The sequence below is a fragment of the Xyrauchen texanus genome, chromosome 18 (assembly GCF_025860055.1).
Source record: "Xyrauchen texanus isolate HMW12.3.18 chromosome 18, RBS_HiC_50CHRs, whole genome shotgun sequence".
Classification (NCBI taxonomy): Eukaryota; Metazoa; Chordata; class Actinopteri; order Cypriniformes; family Catostomidae; genus Xyrauchen; species Xyrauchen texanus.
The window spans coordinates 38,672,314-38,690,532 of NC_068293.1; the positions used below are offsets into that span (position 1 = coordinate 38,672,314).

General features: G+C 38.4%; 1 protein-coding gene across 1 annotated transcript; it reads left to right on the forward strand.

The window, feature by feature from the left end:
• Nucleotides 1-583: 583 nt before the first annotated feature.
• On the forward strand, nucleotides 584-5,257 carry frzb (frizzled related protein). The gene is made up of 7 exons (XM_052148626.1): nucleotides 584-1,479; nucleotides 2,075-2,113; nucleotides 2,297-2,353; nucleotides 2,584-2,649; nucleotides 2,832-3,036; nucleotides 3,114-3,177; nucleotides 3,916-5,257. The coding sequence occupies exons 1-7, from the start codon at nucleotides 1,023-1,025 to the stop codon at nucleotides 3,988-3,990; spliced, it is 963 nt and encodes a 320-aa protein (XP_052004586.1). The 5' UTR covers nucleotides 584-1,022; the 3' UTR covers nucleotides 3,991-5,257.
• Nucleotides 5,258-18,219: the final 12,962 nt, after the last annotated feature.

Consider the following 18,219-nt stretch of genomic DNA (forward strand, 5'->3'; position numbering starts at 1 on the left):
CTCTTGCATTGTGAGGCCCTACAGAAGAAAATCAAACACATCTGGGATGGCATGAATTTTCATTTTTGGGTGAACTATCCCTTTAAAAGATATACAGTAAGCATGGATTTTGCTGTAATGTTATCAAGGTGTCATTCCCATTCAAAATATAATGTCTTCATATTGGGTGTTCCAAACTAACACACACATATTGGTTTAATCAGTTTAGAGAACCCACTTCAAGGGCTCTGCCCTTCGGAGTGAGTAGGGCTTTCTGTGCACAAAATAAATACACATTAAGCCTTTGCATTTAATTACTCAATACATACTTACAAAGTAAATGCAAAGTAACAAGAGCATGTAAAGTGTGACCCTTTTTTTGGTGTTACCTCGCTTTGTATTACCCTAATCAACACAGACACATGCTGATTAGAGTGTCAGTTTTTAAATGAACACTCCCTGTATGTCTACAAAACTATTAATATACTATTTGACTTATTCAAACACAGCTTTGTCTTAGTTAAAGTCATTTATGGCAGCAGTAAGTTAGTCAACAGTCTAGCGCCTACAGGAGCGTGTGTTTGAGAGCGCAACAGGAGACGGGAGTGATGTATGAGGAGGAGGTGGGCTGGGGACATAAAGCAGCGTGTCCCGGGTCCACAGCCCACCTCCAACTCCTTATACTCTTCCTCCTCCTTCACTTCAACGCCTCAAGCTGCTTTCTTTCAGGCGGAGGAGAGAACACTTCCAACGCGCTTCTGGAACGAGGAACCCAACGACTCCATTTGTGCTTCACCATTTCCATGAGACACCCTCTTCCTTCGTTTTCCTCCTCATTTCCATCGAGCATTAAAAAAAGATGAGTTCTTTTTCTTCGAGTGTATGGCGCAAGACTTCGGTATGGTGAAACTGTTTTGAGGAACTTTCTTGGCACCGGCGGGGACCACTGAGGTTTTGCGCACGAGAGTACATCTCCATATGAATGATAAATAGTTAGTTTATCGCATACTGCTCTCATATTTGCGCATTTATACCAAACGGAGATGTTTTCTTACGAGTTCTTTATCTACATCTTGGCCATCGCCTGTCTCTTAGAGATCCCCAGGGGCAGCACGGCGGCGTCCTGCGAGCCCATTCGCATCCCCATGTGCCAGTCCATGCCGTGGAACATGACCAAGATGCCCAACCACCTCCACCACAGCACGCAGGCTAACGCCGTGCTCGCCATCGAGCAGTTCGAGGGGCTCCTGGGCACCCAGTGCAGCCCAGACCTGCTGTTCTTTCTGTGCGCCATGTATGCGCCTATCTGCACTATCGACTTCCAGCACGACCCCATCAAGCCGTGCAAGTCTGTGTGCGAGCGGGCCAAGTGCGGCTGCGAACCGGTCATGAAGCGGTACAACCATTCGTGGCCGGAAAGCCTGGCCTGCGAGGAGTTGCCCGTGTATGACCGAGGAGTGTGCATCTCACCTGAGGCTATTGTCAAGGCGGAGGGGCCAGGTTTTTATTTATTTATTTATTTCATTGTATATGTACTCTATGCACGTCTATGAGTACAGAGTTATTACTATAGTGGATCATTTTTATTTGTATATAATATTTAATATGTGTAGCATGGACACTATTATGAAATGTGACACATTCTTATTTTTATTCTTGTTATAATACATATAAACTGGATTTTAGAGTATATTACTATAGTGATTAATTGTAATAATTACAATATTTAATATGTGTTATGTGGACACTATAATGTTAAGTGTTATTCATTATTATTATTACTACTATAGTACATAGATATAAACAGGATTTCTAAATACAAAGTATATTATTATTATTTTTATAGTGATTAATTTTAATATTTACAATAGTTAATTTGTGTAATGTGGAAACTAAAGAGTTATTCATCATTATTACTATTAATACTATAGTACATGTAAACTAAATTTATATAAGTATAGAGTATATTATTATAGTGATTCATTTTAATATTTACAATAATTAATATGTGTAATATGGACACTATAATATAGTGTTACTCATTATTATTATTGACATTATGTGTAAATAATCCTTGTATATGTCTCCTCTAAAGATTATCCTTACAATCAGGACCCTTCAAAATGTAACCCTGGTAAGATAATTCTTGAAATGTTGAGTTTTACATCTGTTTTAACTTTTATCCTGGTCTACTTTGAAGACGTGTCTGCTGATTTAAACCAGTTTATTTCAGTATCTAGGCTAAAAGGTTTATTTCAGTATCTAGGCTAAACCATATAGCAGGTTGAACATTAATTTTAGTTCTGTTTTCATACAGAGGGAAATCCAGACTTCCCAATGGATTCACACAATGCCAACTGCAAAGATGCTAATGGTACTATTTATGTAAAATTATTATAATTGATGTTTTACAAAAATACTTAATATTTCATTAATATTCTGTGGATAGACATTGTGACATAGGCCTATATTATATGCAAATATGTTGCTACATAACCTGACAAATAAAGTACTGTACAGTATGATATGCTTGGATACAAAAATGTGGTTTTACAATATAGGTTTACCTAAATTTTCTGAAAGTAAATACCTTTACCGTTTCAGATCGATGCAAATGCAAATCTGTGAAACTTGGTCAAAAGACATACTTAAAGAACAATTATAATTACGGTAAGCCTTGAATGCTATTGTGCAACTACAATGTGTGAAGTTCTTCACTGTCTCAAAAGACTCTGCTTTGTTGCTTCATATTTCTAACACTTTCACGATCATTCCAAAGCATCAAAAATTTCATCCATAACTTGTTTTGCAGTATAAATAACTAGACACACTTCCGATGTTTCCCCTCACAGTCATCCGGGCAAAGGTGAAAGAGATAAAGACTCGGAATCATGATCTGAGCGCCATTGTCGAGGTCAAGGACATTCTGAAGTCCTCTCTGGTCAACATCCCTCGAGACACTGTCACCCTTTATTACAACTCTGGCTGTCCATGTCCTCCCCTGGCAGCCAATGAGGAATACATTATCATGGGTTATGAGAATGAGGAACGGTCCAGGTGATGCATTTAATTTCATAATGGTGATGTTTGTTGATTATACTGCAGTTCTCATAAGTCCTAATTCTCTCCCATAGACTGTTGCTCATTGATGGATCGATTGCACAGATGTGGAAGGATAAATTGGGACGCAAAGTGAAGGTATGAATCCACATTTACAGTGACCCCAAAAGTATTTGGACACTTAAACCACATTTAAAATGTGTGAATATCATTGCATTAAAAAAAAATACAAAATTCAAAACCCTGCGATGGACTGGCGACCTGTCCAGGGTGTCCCCCGCCTTTCGCCCAATGTTAGCTGGGATAGGCTCCAGCCCCCCGCGACCCTGTACACAGGATAAGCGGTTGACGATGGATGGATGGATGGATGGACAAAATTCAAAACAACTGGCATCAACAGTACAAAGAGTGTGCTTGTATGCCACTTTTGATATTTTGTTATAGCCTGCTTTTAAATGTAAGCATTTTGGGGGCCGGTGTATTTGTAGCACTATCATGTAGCACATTTTTGTGTCCTATGGCCTGTCCTGCTGTATAATAATATATACTGTAAGATCAGTGGTTTTCAATTGGTTTTGCTTCAGGACCCCGATTTTACATTGAACATTAAGTGGAGACTCAATACATAAAACACTTTGCAATTTATTTGCATAGAGTTTGATGGATGCATGACCTTTGAGGTCAACAACAAAAGATTTGGGAAGTGTTTTTACTATTTTCATTTAGCAATGAGCAGACCTGCGACCCATTAGCTGAGAACCACTCCAGTAGACTGTTTGAATAAGTACTGTATACAGTATATAAACATATGGAGAGAGGCCCTTTTTGCAGAGGGTAGTGTGCCATTAACCTGACTTATTTTTTTATGTATGCCAGCGTTGGGACCAGCTTTTGCGCAAACAGACCAGAGCAAACTCAGGCAGGAGCAACATGAGACGGAGTCGCCACTAATTTTCCTCCAAAAAAAAAAATCACCCACAGCCAAACCAAAGGACGAGAGGAGGTTCATAAAACTGAAAAATTGCACTAGTGTACTTTTGTTTTTTAGGCTGAGAATGTTGTTTTAATTGTTGCTTTTTATATTTGCCTAAAACTTGTTGCCTTTGCACAAACAAAATGTTCATTTGACATTGCTATACTTGTTTGGGAAGGGTGTCGAGCATCGGGCAGTGTTTGCCGATGAAAATGGGAATGTATGGGGAAGGGATATTTTTCTTGCGCCGTTGAGGTGGAGAACCTCAAAAATGCCAGCATGCTTTGACATGTTGCAATGCTCCATTAAGCTCTGTGCATACAATGGACACAAGATACTCATCACAAGCTGAAGCTGCGCTGAATTTTCCCTTTCGGAGGATTAAACATTCTTCAGAGAAAGAACAATGCAGCGTGGGGAAGAGAATCCTTTGGCAAAAACCTCAGAGACATCGAGATCCAAGACTAGAGCATAACATTATCGTGGATGACGAAATTAAGCTGTTGGGCTTTCTGAATGATGTTCATTAGAAGAAAAAATTACATTTTACATTATATTTCTGTAGTTTTCTCTTATACTGAGATGTGCATTAGATATGCTTGATCCTAAATGTCATTCCTATAGGAAGAAGTTGCATTTAAAGCCATGCAATGTTGAATTATTGAAAGCTTTTATTGTAAAAATGAATTTTCAGTGGATTTGGTATCAAGTACTGTACACAAGTCACAAAAACAAATCTAACTTGAGTCCATTATACAGTCTAATACTCTATTTACAGCCCTTATTAAACACTTCTGACTGGTGACATGACCATGTTATGTTTTTATGCAATGTTAATGACATCAATTTTGCAAATGGACATTTTGTCCATTTTCAGTCACAGGCACAAAAACATTAAGTATGTTTGACTAAGTACAGACACTTTAATACGTTTATAGTTAATTAACTATTTGTTGTTTGGGCTGTCTGAATGCAAATGTATCACCCTCCGTCATTTAAATGAGATTGTATGACAATCAAGTTTGTACTAGTTCTTTAAATCGCTCACTTCCAATAACTTTTTTTATACAACCTGGTCTCACAGAATCACGTTACTATACCTGAATTTTTGCAAAATGTTTTTTAAGTGACTCGTTGTACGTGTCGCGGCTGTTCCCTGGTAAAATATACATGCACTGCAACAACGAATACTTTAATTCACAAAATCACAATTAAAACGGCAGATTATTATTTAACAAAAAGTTATGTTTTTGCTTTGTTCCTTGCACAATGCTATCTTAAAGCCTTGTCTCATGAATATTACGTGCAAAAAACAATTACATGCCTTATTACACGTTTGGCTGCAGTTTCCCAGTGAAATGTCCAGCAGGGGGCGCCAAAAGTGAGTGAAATGGTAGTGTAATCAGACAAGGTTTTTGAAGGTGAATTTTAGATGGTTTTAATGAGTAATGACCACATCCTTACGTAAAACTTACCCTAAACCTAACTAATAGTGATCTAAAATAAAATGAGAGGTAGACACAAAACATACATTCTTACAGTAAACATAAACCTAACAGCAAAATGAGAAATGAGAAGCACACTTTCTAAATCAACAATGTCACCTGATGTCACATTTATGACACTCTTGTATCACATGTATCACATGTCAGCTTGCGTGCCTTGACTGGTCTCAAACCGCTGGCTTTTGAGTCCATAGTCAGTTGAGCTACTGCGGAAGCTAATCACATTGGATTAAGTGTGTGAACGTAGGTGAGTCTGCAATACAAGTGTTAAAATGTGTTATTTTTCAGATCATGCGTTATAGTAAAAATGTTCAATATCATAGCACGTGTAATGTGTGTGAGTAATAGTACAAAAAAATGTTTATGAAGTCACAATCAGCCATTGTAGTCATGATTTGTGTGAAAGTGAATAAAATGCACAGCTGTAGCTCCTCTAGTGTTAATTTCCCCAGGAAACTGCGACGAAACGTGGAATTCGGCATGTAAAAGTCAGTTTGCAAAAATATAGTACTGTGGAGCTCCAGGTCACGCCTACTGATGACGTGGACCAATGAAAGTAAGAAGGTGTTTAGCAGCCGATAAGAACAGCAATCTGTTACGAACCACCATGACGAACGCTTTTTGGCCAGATTTTGTTCTAAATGACGTCACACACGTTCGTTCTTCGATTTCGTAGGAAGTATACTAAGGCCTTTAGGCGATACATACATTTTAAAGTTTGCATTACATAACCAACAACATTTATAAGCTTATTAGTATGTGATGTTGCATAGAGTTACAATTGCAATGCAAAGGACCAACATATGAGTCCCAAAGATCACGCGGGTCAACACTTGAGCCGGAAGTGTCATAGAAGCACTACAAATAACATGGTTGATTCAGCATTTGTTTTTCAAGTCTTATTTGCATTTATGACACTATCGGTTAGGATTAGTATGATAGTGATGATAGTGATTAAAAGACGTAATAAAATTGTCATTTACCACATAGAGCTGCAGTTCTGTTACACAGCAGAAACGCTGTCAGTGTGAAAAGCACTGCTATTTCCGTTACACTACAGCTACTCTTACAGACTGCTTATGTATATGGTGTGAAACAGGTCTAATTCACTGCATGAGTTTGTAATGTCAGAGAGCAAACCTGGAACCAGTCCAAACTAGCTTCCTGTTTAAGTGTTTTGCAAAACCATTCCTGCTCTCAGGAAAAGAGAGTCTCTGTTTATGCTTCTCAATACTGTGGGTCAGTGTAGGGCCCGGTACTACAGTAATCTACAGTAATAGAGCTATACATAGTGGCTTTAATTAAACAACCTACTCTTGGAGTTATTGCAATGACAACTGCTGACAGCTGCAACAGTGAGCATCTATAGTGCCCACAAACACCACTCAAACACATGAAATAATTTTATAACTTTATTTTGGTACTTTAAGGAGCATTTTGTGCATTCCCTTAAATTTTTAATTAGAGTAAAACACAGTATATACCATAAGCTATACAATGAGTGCTGACATTGTTCCATCGGATAGCAATGTGATCACATAGGAAATCAATGTTACTTGTTAATGTTGAAGTACTCTGAAATCAACCTCACTCTGCCAAATTAAGCGGCATGTCCTATCAGTCAATTTTTGATCAGTTCAAACATTTACATTTATGCATTTGGCAGACGCTTTTATCCAAAACGACTTATTACAGGGACAATTCCCCTGGAGCAACCTGGAGTTGCTCATGCTCAAGGACTCAATGGTGGTGGCCGTGGGGATCGAACCAGTGACCTTCTGATTAACAGTTATGTGCTTTAGCCCACTACGCCACCACCACAACTGATCACCTTTTAATTAAGGGCTACTGATAGTGTTCTGGTCCCATGGAAGTAATTGCGGTCACATAAACAATGATAAGCGTGATTTGGAGGTTGCATTTTTTCCTTTAAGATTACATTTGTACTCCACTGATGAGGTTGTGCTGTAGGGTTAATAAAATATGCATTCCTGTTGACTGTATTACATATACTTGCTTTAGAAATTGCTTTTGGTGCCATTCTGTGACTGGAGCTCACATGTGCCCATACAATTAACAACACTTCCAGCCTATGCCACTGGGGGTGTCCTGAAAATATATGCTACCTATCAGAATGTGCTACCAATTGTGCTACTGGATTTAGTTTAACTGCTTGGCCAGAGAAAAACTACTCTGGGAAAAATGTATGGACATGGAGGGTCGGCCTTATCACAGTCAGAGGTTTATGGGAAAATTAATGCCAAATGTGTTATTAAATGCGACATAAATTGACTAGCCTGTTTGGCTTGTGGATCTTATGGTAAGAGCCACCTTACCATCAGGCTAGGCAGAATTAAACACCCCCACAATCCATCTGTCCTGTTCCCCCCATTTTAACTCATTGAAATTATGTGACATGTGGGAACCATCAAACAACATAGCGGCAATGTAAATCTCCTGGTTCCTTTCCTCTAACGCGAGCTGCCGGGAGGGGGTGAGGGGGTCACCTCTCTGCTCATTCAGCATCTGGCCCAATGTCAATCCAATGGCCAGACTCCCCAAAACATCACTGACTTCACAAAACTGGACAGTAATGACAACCAGAGGAGCACTTCAGTGAGGCCTATCTACAGATTCTCCATATAAGATGTTGCTTACGCACCATCAACGGACTGGATTTCATCCATTATGCATGAGAAGAAAGAGAATGGCAGATGATGCACTGATATTTTCACTTGATGACAGCCCTAGACTGTAAAAAGGGGAGAAAAAAAAAGTGTTGACGTAGCAGCCCATAGTTTTTAAGCCAATCAGAAATTTGATGTTAGATGAATTTCGGTAAGCGCAGACCGATTTTTAGCTGCAGAAAGTCAACATGCTGTTTCAGATTTAACTGTAAGCTCAGTATGGCTCAAGAGTGTATATATACATACTAATAACTAATATAATTATAATATGGAGCATTGCTGAGCAGGACATCTTTTTTTTACCTCTCTTAAAATTGATCTACATCAAATCTGATGTGGGCAGTATTTTCCAGAACTGCTGACAATAGAATTACCCCGGACACTTCAACAGGATCTCCTTGCACTTCTGAATGGTGAGAAAGTATCAAAGAATAACTGACCTCTATATCTTACACCATAAAAAACTGCTGACAAGAGAAACTGTCCTTTTGGGTCTCTTTCCCTTTTTAGACATTTCCTGTCTCTCTGTAGGTTCTACGGTCATGAATATGAGCAGTGATCAGAAACACATGTTGAAATGTGTGTGAAAAATCTGGAAAATGTTTCAAATTTGAGATGTTCAGTGGAGTCCAAGTTGCAATTACATGGTGATAATATTTCAAGTTTACTGTCATGCATATGTAACAATCATTTTTCAATTTCAATGGAGTTTCCTTCTCCAGTTAATCTTTGTTTTTATCAGTGGGATAGTAAGTTATTGACATATTATCTAGGTCAATAAACATCTTTCCTTTACAATAAACAAAATGAAATAATTGACAGACATTTTTATTATTTCATAATAGGTAATAATTTTATTTTTACCTATTTTAAAGGTGAGATGTGTGAGTTTTTCAATGTTAAAATTAGAGCTGTCAATAGAATGCAAATATTTGCATGATGAATTAATCAAATTAATTGCAATACTGTATGTTAGAATTTAAATATGGGTTCAAATAGTATCTGACACTATTTGCACCAGGTTGCAATTAATATCTATCATTATTTGGCCCAGGGTTGGGGTGCAAATAATATCTTCCACTATATGCACTGGGGTGTAATTAGCATATACTGTACCATTATTTGCACCAGGGTGTTCCGCCTGTGCTATTTAAATGTTTTTGTATGTATGTGCATCAGACGGACACTCTTGGAGTGTCTCTGTTTGCTTCACATTTCAGTGTCTTGCAGCAGACTACTTTCAAAAAAGTAGTTTGAAACTTTAGCTGTGTCTCAAATGAGGTATATACCATGCACTTACACAATGCACTTGGTCATCTAGTGTATGAATTTTCAAAGTGTATTCTGGTCTCAAATGGAACATAATAATAATTGTTTTTCACTACATGGAAGCAATCTCCATTTTTCAGATGACGGAGTGACGTTTCAAACATGTGCGATGTGTTGCAACCTCAGTCCAACATTTATATCTCAAACGTATGTGCTTCACTATTCAGCTAATATAGAGTTGCTGCAAACTTCCTGCAAATTTGGTACTCATTATTTCACATGCAATTGAGCTTTTCGGCAAACTCTTCATTGTCGCCATGTTCACTTCTACCGGTAAAGAGCTGCAAACATCTGGAAAACATTTGCAGCGCATAGCGAGCTCATTTGCATGTGAAACTAATGAGTGGCAAATTTGCAAGAACAGATTTTTTGTGAAGGGGTGCATCCCAAATTATACACTTCTTTATTGTCCTACACCATTTTGTGGTGTAAGTAGTGCAAGTAGAAGCCATATGATGTAGTTCTTCAACCAAAACAAAAAACAAAGTGTGGAATGTTGGACACCTCATGCACTAAAAGGTGTTGACTTGCCCTATCTATCAGAAGGGGCAGAGTTATGTGGTTACAATGCCAAAACAAATTAAATTAACAGTGAGTGTGGCAAATAGCAAAATCTGTGAAGACAGCACCTACAAATGTGAGTTATAGGCTTTACCATCATCATACTCTGTGTGAACATGTACATTATTTGAGATCTAAGTGTTTAACTGAGGATGGCTAACATGCTAAAGCTAGCGGCAATGCATCGCATGCATTTGAAACGTCACTTCTGTCAGCTGAAAAACAGTGCTCCATGTAGTAAAAAAACATTAGTGTTCCAATTGGGACAAACTATGAAAATTCATACACTACATGGCTGAGTGCATAGTGTATTGTGTAAGTGTGTAGCATGTCACTGGGGACACAGCTCTAGGTTTTTTAGGTTTCTGTTTCTTAAGTGTTGACATGTAAACAAATATTCCAAGAGATGCTAATTAGGTTTTGCACGCAAAGGAAAGGAATTGACACAACAAAGCCAAGAGTCAGTAAGCAGTAACTTTTCTCAAACAAGGCAACAGTTATGCTTATACATAATTTGGGCTTTTCCATGGGAAGAACCCCTTATTATTTATTTAACACATTCTGTGAGTTAATATGGGGATCAGGTAGCCTGGCGTTTCCCCCTACATAAATTATCCCTAGTCAAAAATCTGAAAGTATTCCTTCAAGAATTCCTCTCATAATTTGGAGCCAACAAATAATGGGAATTTTCTTGTAGAATTCCAAATTAGCAAAAAACATAAACTAGATCCAAACTAATTTCTTCAGAATTTTAAAACTACTGCTCCCCTAAGGAATAGTTCACCAGATAATGAAAATTCACTTACACCCACAGGCCCTCCCAGATGTGTATGACTTTTTTCTTCTGCTCAACACAAACAAAGATTTTCATACATACAATGCAAGTAAAATCACATAAAGGCAGCATAAAAATAATCTATAAGACTCCATTGGTTAAATCCATGTAGTCAAAAGCAATCTAATAGATGTGGGTGAGAAACATCAATATTTAAGTCCTTTTTACTTTAAATCTCCACTTTCACTTCCACAATCTTATTTTTTTATCTTTTGCCAAATGGGATGACTTCCAATCTTCATCCTAACCCGCATCGACGAGCCTCCCGCTGCAGACCACCAGGAGTCTGCGGCCATTTCCGCTGTTAACTGGCAGGAGGTGTTGGACGTTCCTGCTGTAAATTGCCAGGAGGTGGCAGCTGTTCCCACTGCAGTGCTTCCGACCATCCGGAGGATGACAAGGAAACCGAGTAAGGCATCCGAGCCCCAATCACTGTCAGTGTCCACAGCCACGGAGCCACAGCCCACCTACCCAGTGCCCACTACTGCACCTGAACCTGTCTAGCTTCCAGCTTCTGGCTCTCAATTTGCCCAGTTTGCAGCAGCCACCCACCAGTGTTTCCAGCCCTCAGTGGCCACACTCCCATCTGCCCAGCCCTCAGCGACTGCTGAGTCTCCCCGGTCTGTCCGCCCCTCAGTGGCCATTTTCCAGTCTGTCCAGCCCGCAGTGACCGTTTCCTAGTCAGCCTTGTCCTCCATGGCCGTCCATGCCCTCCCTGCCAGTGCCTTTCTCACTTCTGTGATAATCCTCTCCCATATCATTCACTCCCTGACAGTGACCCTTGCCTCAGTCACATCCCAGGCTTGTCTGATTTGAGTCAACCCATTCTGACCTCATCCCTTTCCTCCAAGGCATCCGCACCCAGTCCCCTTCCTGAATCCTCTTCCAAAGCCTCCTCCCAGGCTGCCAGACCCCGCTCCCTTCCATAAACATTCTCCCTGGTCCCTCTCACTGGTTCCACTTTGGACTGCCCTGCCGGTTCATCCCTGGTTTCCCTTCCCTCCCTTTCTTTTGTTCTTTCTCTTCTGTGTGGGTGGGGGGTGTAGTGTAAGGATCCTGTCACTTTGTCAGTCATGTTTAGTGTGGTGACAGGATCCTGACACCCTCGTTCTGTGTCTGTGTTGAGCGCATGGCTCATACTCTGACCATGTGCTATTCCTGTCCTTGTTTTTTGCCTCTGTGTGAGCGCACGCTTTGGGTTGTGGTTTCCTTGCCGTGCTCTCTTCGGTTGGTTTTGTTATTCATGTTCGGAGCATGGTGTCTGGATCCTGACTCTTCTGTCTGGTTCAGCTTCGGTTCTGGTGTCGGGATCTGGACACTCATGTTCCATGTCTTGTTTTTTTTCCCCACCCTCCCTTGTGTCTTTTGTGGATACCAGGAGGTGTCCATCAGGGGAGGGGTACTGTCACAGTCAGGCCTGACTGTGCCTCCCCTGACTGTTTGTCTGTCTCATCTGAGTTCATGTCTGTGTGTGCCATGTCTGTGTGTTTTGGTGTTTGCCCTCATGTGCTTCAGGTGCTGCTGGTGGGTGATTGCCATTTCGTGGGAACGCTGCGCACCCAGCTCATCGATGATCTGCGTTTCCAAGAGAATGCTGATTGCCTAACTCATCAGCAGACTGACAGCACTTGTCCCTCTTTATTTACCTCCTTATTTTAACCCCCCTCATGTTTCTTATCTTTATTTATAAGATCTGCTACGAGATTGTTTGGTCAGTTCTAGTAATATTACTAGTTCTGTTTTTGGTTCCCCTTTTTCTACATCGAGAGTTTTTGTTTGTTTAATAAAGCACATTATTTAGTGTTGGTTCGAGTCCACCTTAATCGAGTCCAAGTCAAGTTTGAGACTTTAAACAGTCGAGTCCGAGTTGAGTCTGAGTCCAAAAGGGGTCGAGTCGGACTCAAGACCGAGTCCATGACAGGTTGAGTCCGAGTCAAGTCCAAGTTTCAAAATGAAAGCATATGCTTTAGGTGTACGAAGACAAAACTGTCCTTTAGCACAATATTGTTGTCATTTCAATTATTTGTTGATTTTTCCCCTCCACTCAAACATAGGTTAAAGAAAGTGAAAGCTTTGTTAGTCATTACAACCAAGGTGATTATGTTTTAAAAAATATTTCTACTTCATTTTCAATAGGTCAATTCAATTTAATTTAGATTTATTTAAAATTATCCCTATGTAAAGAAATAATAGTCTATACTGATATTTCTTTCTGAATCATTTTTCTCTTTTTGCCAACTGATTTGGGAAAATACAGTATACAAATGAGTCAATACAGTAGTAATTAACACTCGCTGAGATGTTAAGTCTCACGATTTCACTGCAAATACAGCCCACTTACTGTATGTCCACTGTATTGGCTATTAAGTGGATAGCTCTCTCAAGATTTTATCGACTTCCTTGGTTAACACAGGAAAGAAAACTGCATTCGTCAAACCATTTCATGGGGTCTTTAAACATAGTAAAATGTTTTAAACAGAGCTGAGAGAATTACACTCTTATTGGTCGCTGAAAGCACAATCAGCTGTAATGGAGCAAGGCGTGTAGAATTTTGACAATTCTGCAGAAATTACTGTAGCTTTTTTGCGAAGTTTTGCAGGCACAGATTCCATGTGGAACTGCAGCTAACTAACTGTAAGCACTTTCATATGTGCATGGAGCTTTGCTGTGTGATGTACCTCTCTGAACACCGAAGCCTTGTTGCAGCAACATGAATAATGCACAACGCAACACAGAGCAACTTTGAACAATATTGGCAAAAATGTAGCATCAGAACAAATCAGCATAACCACATGCAGCAACACTAACTGAATGTTATAGTTTATAATATGCTAACACAGGGCTGTGCATATAGCAATGTGACTTGTTCGCAGGTGCAGAGTGGTACATGATGAAGGGTTGTCCTGACAGTAGAGCTCCAGCTATAAAATGCATTACAGATGTTTGATGAAGTCTGCCTTGTTGCTGCTGTTGCAGAACACTCAAACTGCTGCACACCCTACATTTATGTACCTGCTTCTATGCCCTCTGAAAAACAATGCTGCCCTTTAATGAGTTTCCTGAACCCGGTGAACACTGAAAACTGTCATCATTTACTCAACCTCATGTTGTTTTAAACCTGTATGACTTTCTTTCTCTTGCTGAACTCAAAGAAGAAATTTTCAAGAATCCCAGAGCCTCAGGGCCTGGGTAGCTCAATGAGTATTGATGCTGACTATCACCACTGAAGTCATGGGTTAGAATCCAGGGCGTGCTGAGGGACTTACTGCGCATTGGGAATTGGGCATTCCAAATTGGGGAGAGAAAAAAAAAGAATCCCAGAGTCTCTGTTTTCCATGCAGAGAAAGTGGACAATGATATTTACTGTCAAACGTGAAAAAAGCACATAGAAGCACCATAAAATATCATAAAAGTACCAGAAAATCTAATTTGCACTAAAATGCACACCTCGGACAGAAAGCAGGAAAGTTATACAGGGTTGAAATGACTTGCGGGTGAAGAAACGACAACAGAATTTTCATGTTGGGGTTGACTTATTCCTTTAGCGAGATCCAAGCCCTTGGAATGCGGGATAATGACAAACACCGAGGACTGGCCAGGTGAGAATGGGCTCTAACTCCCATTTCGAAGGGATTTGTCATGGTTCCTGCTGCTGTGTTCCTCTTTCTACCAGATTCATTTTGAGCAACACATTCTACCAGACTCTCCCAGAAATCCATTCTTCAGAACTATGAGGCTTTGTCTTGTGTTTTTCTTGTTTACTTAGTGCTTAGCTTTGTATACTAATTAATTCATTATCTGAAAATAAGCTTCTTCCTCTCAGGGGAAAAGCCAATGCTAATTGGTCAAGTACAACCTGCCGTGAGGTTCTGAGGACTGAGTATGATTAAAGACAAACCCGTTATGATAAGATCTCTATGATAAGCAGCTACAAGCTGCTTTTGGATAGCCAATCAAAGAGGACAGACTTAGCACAGAGCTGCTTACAAAACCCCAATTATCACATTTGCATTGTCTGGACAAATATATGCTTTATTTGTTTGGCATCTTATTTACCAAACCATTAACACATGCTTTTACACATCAAACTGGAGATTTGCAAGATAGAAAGTTGATTGAACTAATTTCGTTGGGCAGACAATTCTGTATGTAGGTCTAATATAAATAAGAATGTTTGAGAAGATGTAAAGTTTCAAATGCATGTGCCAAGTTCTATGATTAGAACATAAATGTTGGTTTCATACATTTTTGAAAAACCTTTATAAAAAATTAAATTAAATTAAAACTATGTCATGTGGCAAAAACAGTAATAAAATATCTTCCATATAGGCCTACCCTAATTACAGACAAAACATATTCAAATACAGTTTTTTACTTTTTTTTTTAAATGTCAAACATTCATGATATTTGTTGAAAAAAAATTAAATGAAAAATATTTGTTACATTTTTTTGTGGGGCTTAAAGTCAGAAATGCCCTGTTTATATAACTGTCTGGGGATTGTAATAAGAAAAGCTCAGAAAAAATATTAAGTAGTTTGGCCTTTATTATTATTTATTTAAATAATCAGTTAAGTTTTTTTCCAAAATACTATTAATATGTCAGTATATGTAACAGACATATACGGAATCTGCACATGCAGAATTCCACAGAAAACGTGCTAATAATGTATCAATTTAATAATGCTTTCAGCAGCCATTATGACTTAAGTACACTCAACTTGTTTTAACTTTTTCAGTTTAAATTATGACTATCAATCTATAAAACTTTTTATATATAAGTAATTACATAATGTGGCAATAGATTAATTGAATTAATTGTATACCAAAATGTATTGAGGAAGGCCCCCAAACAAAGGAAATTTTGAATAATTAAAACAAAAATATAGAGGTCTAATAAATATTTTAATTTAGATAATTCAAATACATTACATTTATTGTGTTTTTTTTAAAGCATTACACATTTAGATAAAACAAAAAGTCTTTAAAAGTCAAAATACTTTTGTTTATTTCCATATCTTTGAATATAACTCTAATATTGGCCTACTTTCCTTTGCTGTATTTTTAATCGTTGCTCTAGGCAGGCCTACTCCTGCATCAGACAGGACATTTTTGGAGGAAATTTGAATTGCCCCGATGGTAGGAACATTGCTTATACTACGGAATTTCTGTGCGTACAGGTCGAGGGCATGCGCTATATTTTTGTGTTATTTTTAATATACTTAATTGCACTAAATTAACGTGTTGAATCAATGGCCCTAGTTTAAATACATTCTGCAGAACTCCACTAATTTTTCTGCAAAATAAAATAAATAAAAAATAGATTCGTTCTCTGCCACCCGGATTGAGGCGAGTCACTACGCCACCTTGAGGACTTACAGCACATTGGGAATTAGGCATTCCAATTTGGGGTGAAAAGGGTAGAAAAAAAAATAATAATCCCAGAGCCTCCGTTTTCCATGCAGTGAAAGTGGACAATGATTTTTACTGCCAAACGTGAAAAAAGCACCATAAAATATCATAAAAGTACCAGAAAATCGAATTTGCTGATGTGTATATTCAAAAATCAACACGCCACTTTTGAATACACTCCAATTTTTTTTTACAAATAAATAAATATATATATACTCAATCCTTGCATGTTCATACTACTCAAAAAATGTATGGATCCAAGGAAACTAAAATTAACTGAGTTGAGTCAGCTAAAAAGAAGTGTCTTGTCAGCTTTACTTATGCCATGTGCTTAGAGACAAGATATAGATATATATATATATATATATTTTTTTTTTTTTACTTTGCATGGGACTCGACAGGGAGAGTAAATGTTACAATAAGGTTTTATTTTTAATATCTATATATAAAAAAATCTAATAAAAAAAGGCAGCAGATTTTGTTTTTTGATTAAATCACATTCTAGGCCTAGGAATGGCTATGTCTAAAAGGTAATCCTCCTGTTGCCCAAAGTCTCATTCGGTCACTAAGATTAGGTTTAGTTTTAGATTTAGTGGTAGGGTTAAGGTTAGGGCTAGATTTATGGGTAGGTGTAGGGTTTCTGTGGGACTCCAAATAAACACAAACACAGACAGTGTGCTTACCAAGTGATGACCAGGTAAAAGCAACATTCAGGAAGCCATTTTTATGTCATGTGAAAAGAAAACCAACAACAAATATAACAGAAAGGATACTTGTAGACCACCTTGGCTGAGGGTCAAGGTCGTTAGGCCTAAGTTTTATATAAAAATCAAAGAAATCGTACCTATGACATGACAAGGTTGAGTTTAACAGAAGTTATCGGTCTCAACATAAATACACACAAAAAAATGTCGTCATTATGTAGACTTTCCCCGTCCCAGTAGCTATTAGCATCTAAATGGATAGTCACCATGGAGCTTAAAAGTCTTTTTAATAAAATGTTGCACCTGATGGAGAAAAAAAGTCATGTGGTTCCAAGAACTGCAGCAAAATAAATGACTGGATGAACAGACACAATTAAAATCACAAAAACGTATTATTTTGGTGTGCAATTTAATTAAAAAAACTTTAATCACAAACTAAATTTCAAAAAAAATTTTTTATGATTGTCCAAAATGACGTTAGTTTTTAAAAGCGAATAGTTGTGTTTTCCGTGAACTCTAACGTTCCTCTCATATATATATATATATATATAAAACAAAACAAATAAAAACACGTTGTGGTTACAAGGTGCTACAACTCGCTGACGCCATGCAGAACTGAGGAAAAGAAAGCCTGTCAGCGGTCCCAGGTGGGATTTTTCCAACTCGGAATGAAAGAAAATAAACTTGAAGCGATCCCGCAGGGTCGCCCAGTTTCCCCAGGCATCACCAGGGCAACCACAGCTCTGGGAACGCTGCCTGACCTGGGCTGAACATTCACACGCACATGCACAAAACACACACACACGTATCCCCCTTATTCTCTAATGGTCAACATTACTCGTAAAAATGTTCTTTGCATTTTCTTTGTGCACCATAGAGAAACTATTAAAGAGACAACTACTTGCACACCCTAAAGATCCAACCGGCCCTGGGATTAGGGATGGGAATCAAAACATTTTAAAGATTCAGATTCCTCTCATCGATTCTTTTAGTACCTTCGATAAATAAATATTTAGTCAAATAGAACGCAATTGTTATTACATGTGGGCAACTGGCCTCAGCAGTCTGTTGTTAATTAATGAGATTAATTCAGATTTCAACAGATAAACTTATTGGACTTCTCAGCATTCAGTAGCTTCACAAACTGCATTTTTAGAGGGGGTATAAACGCAATCCA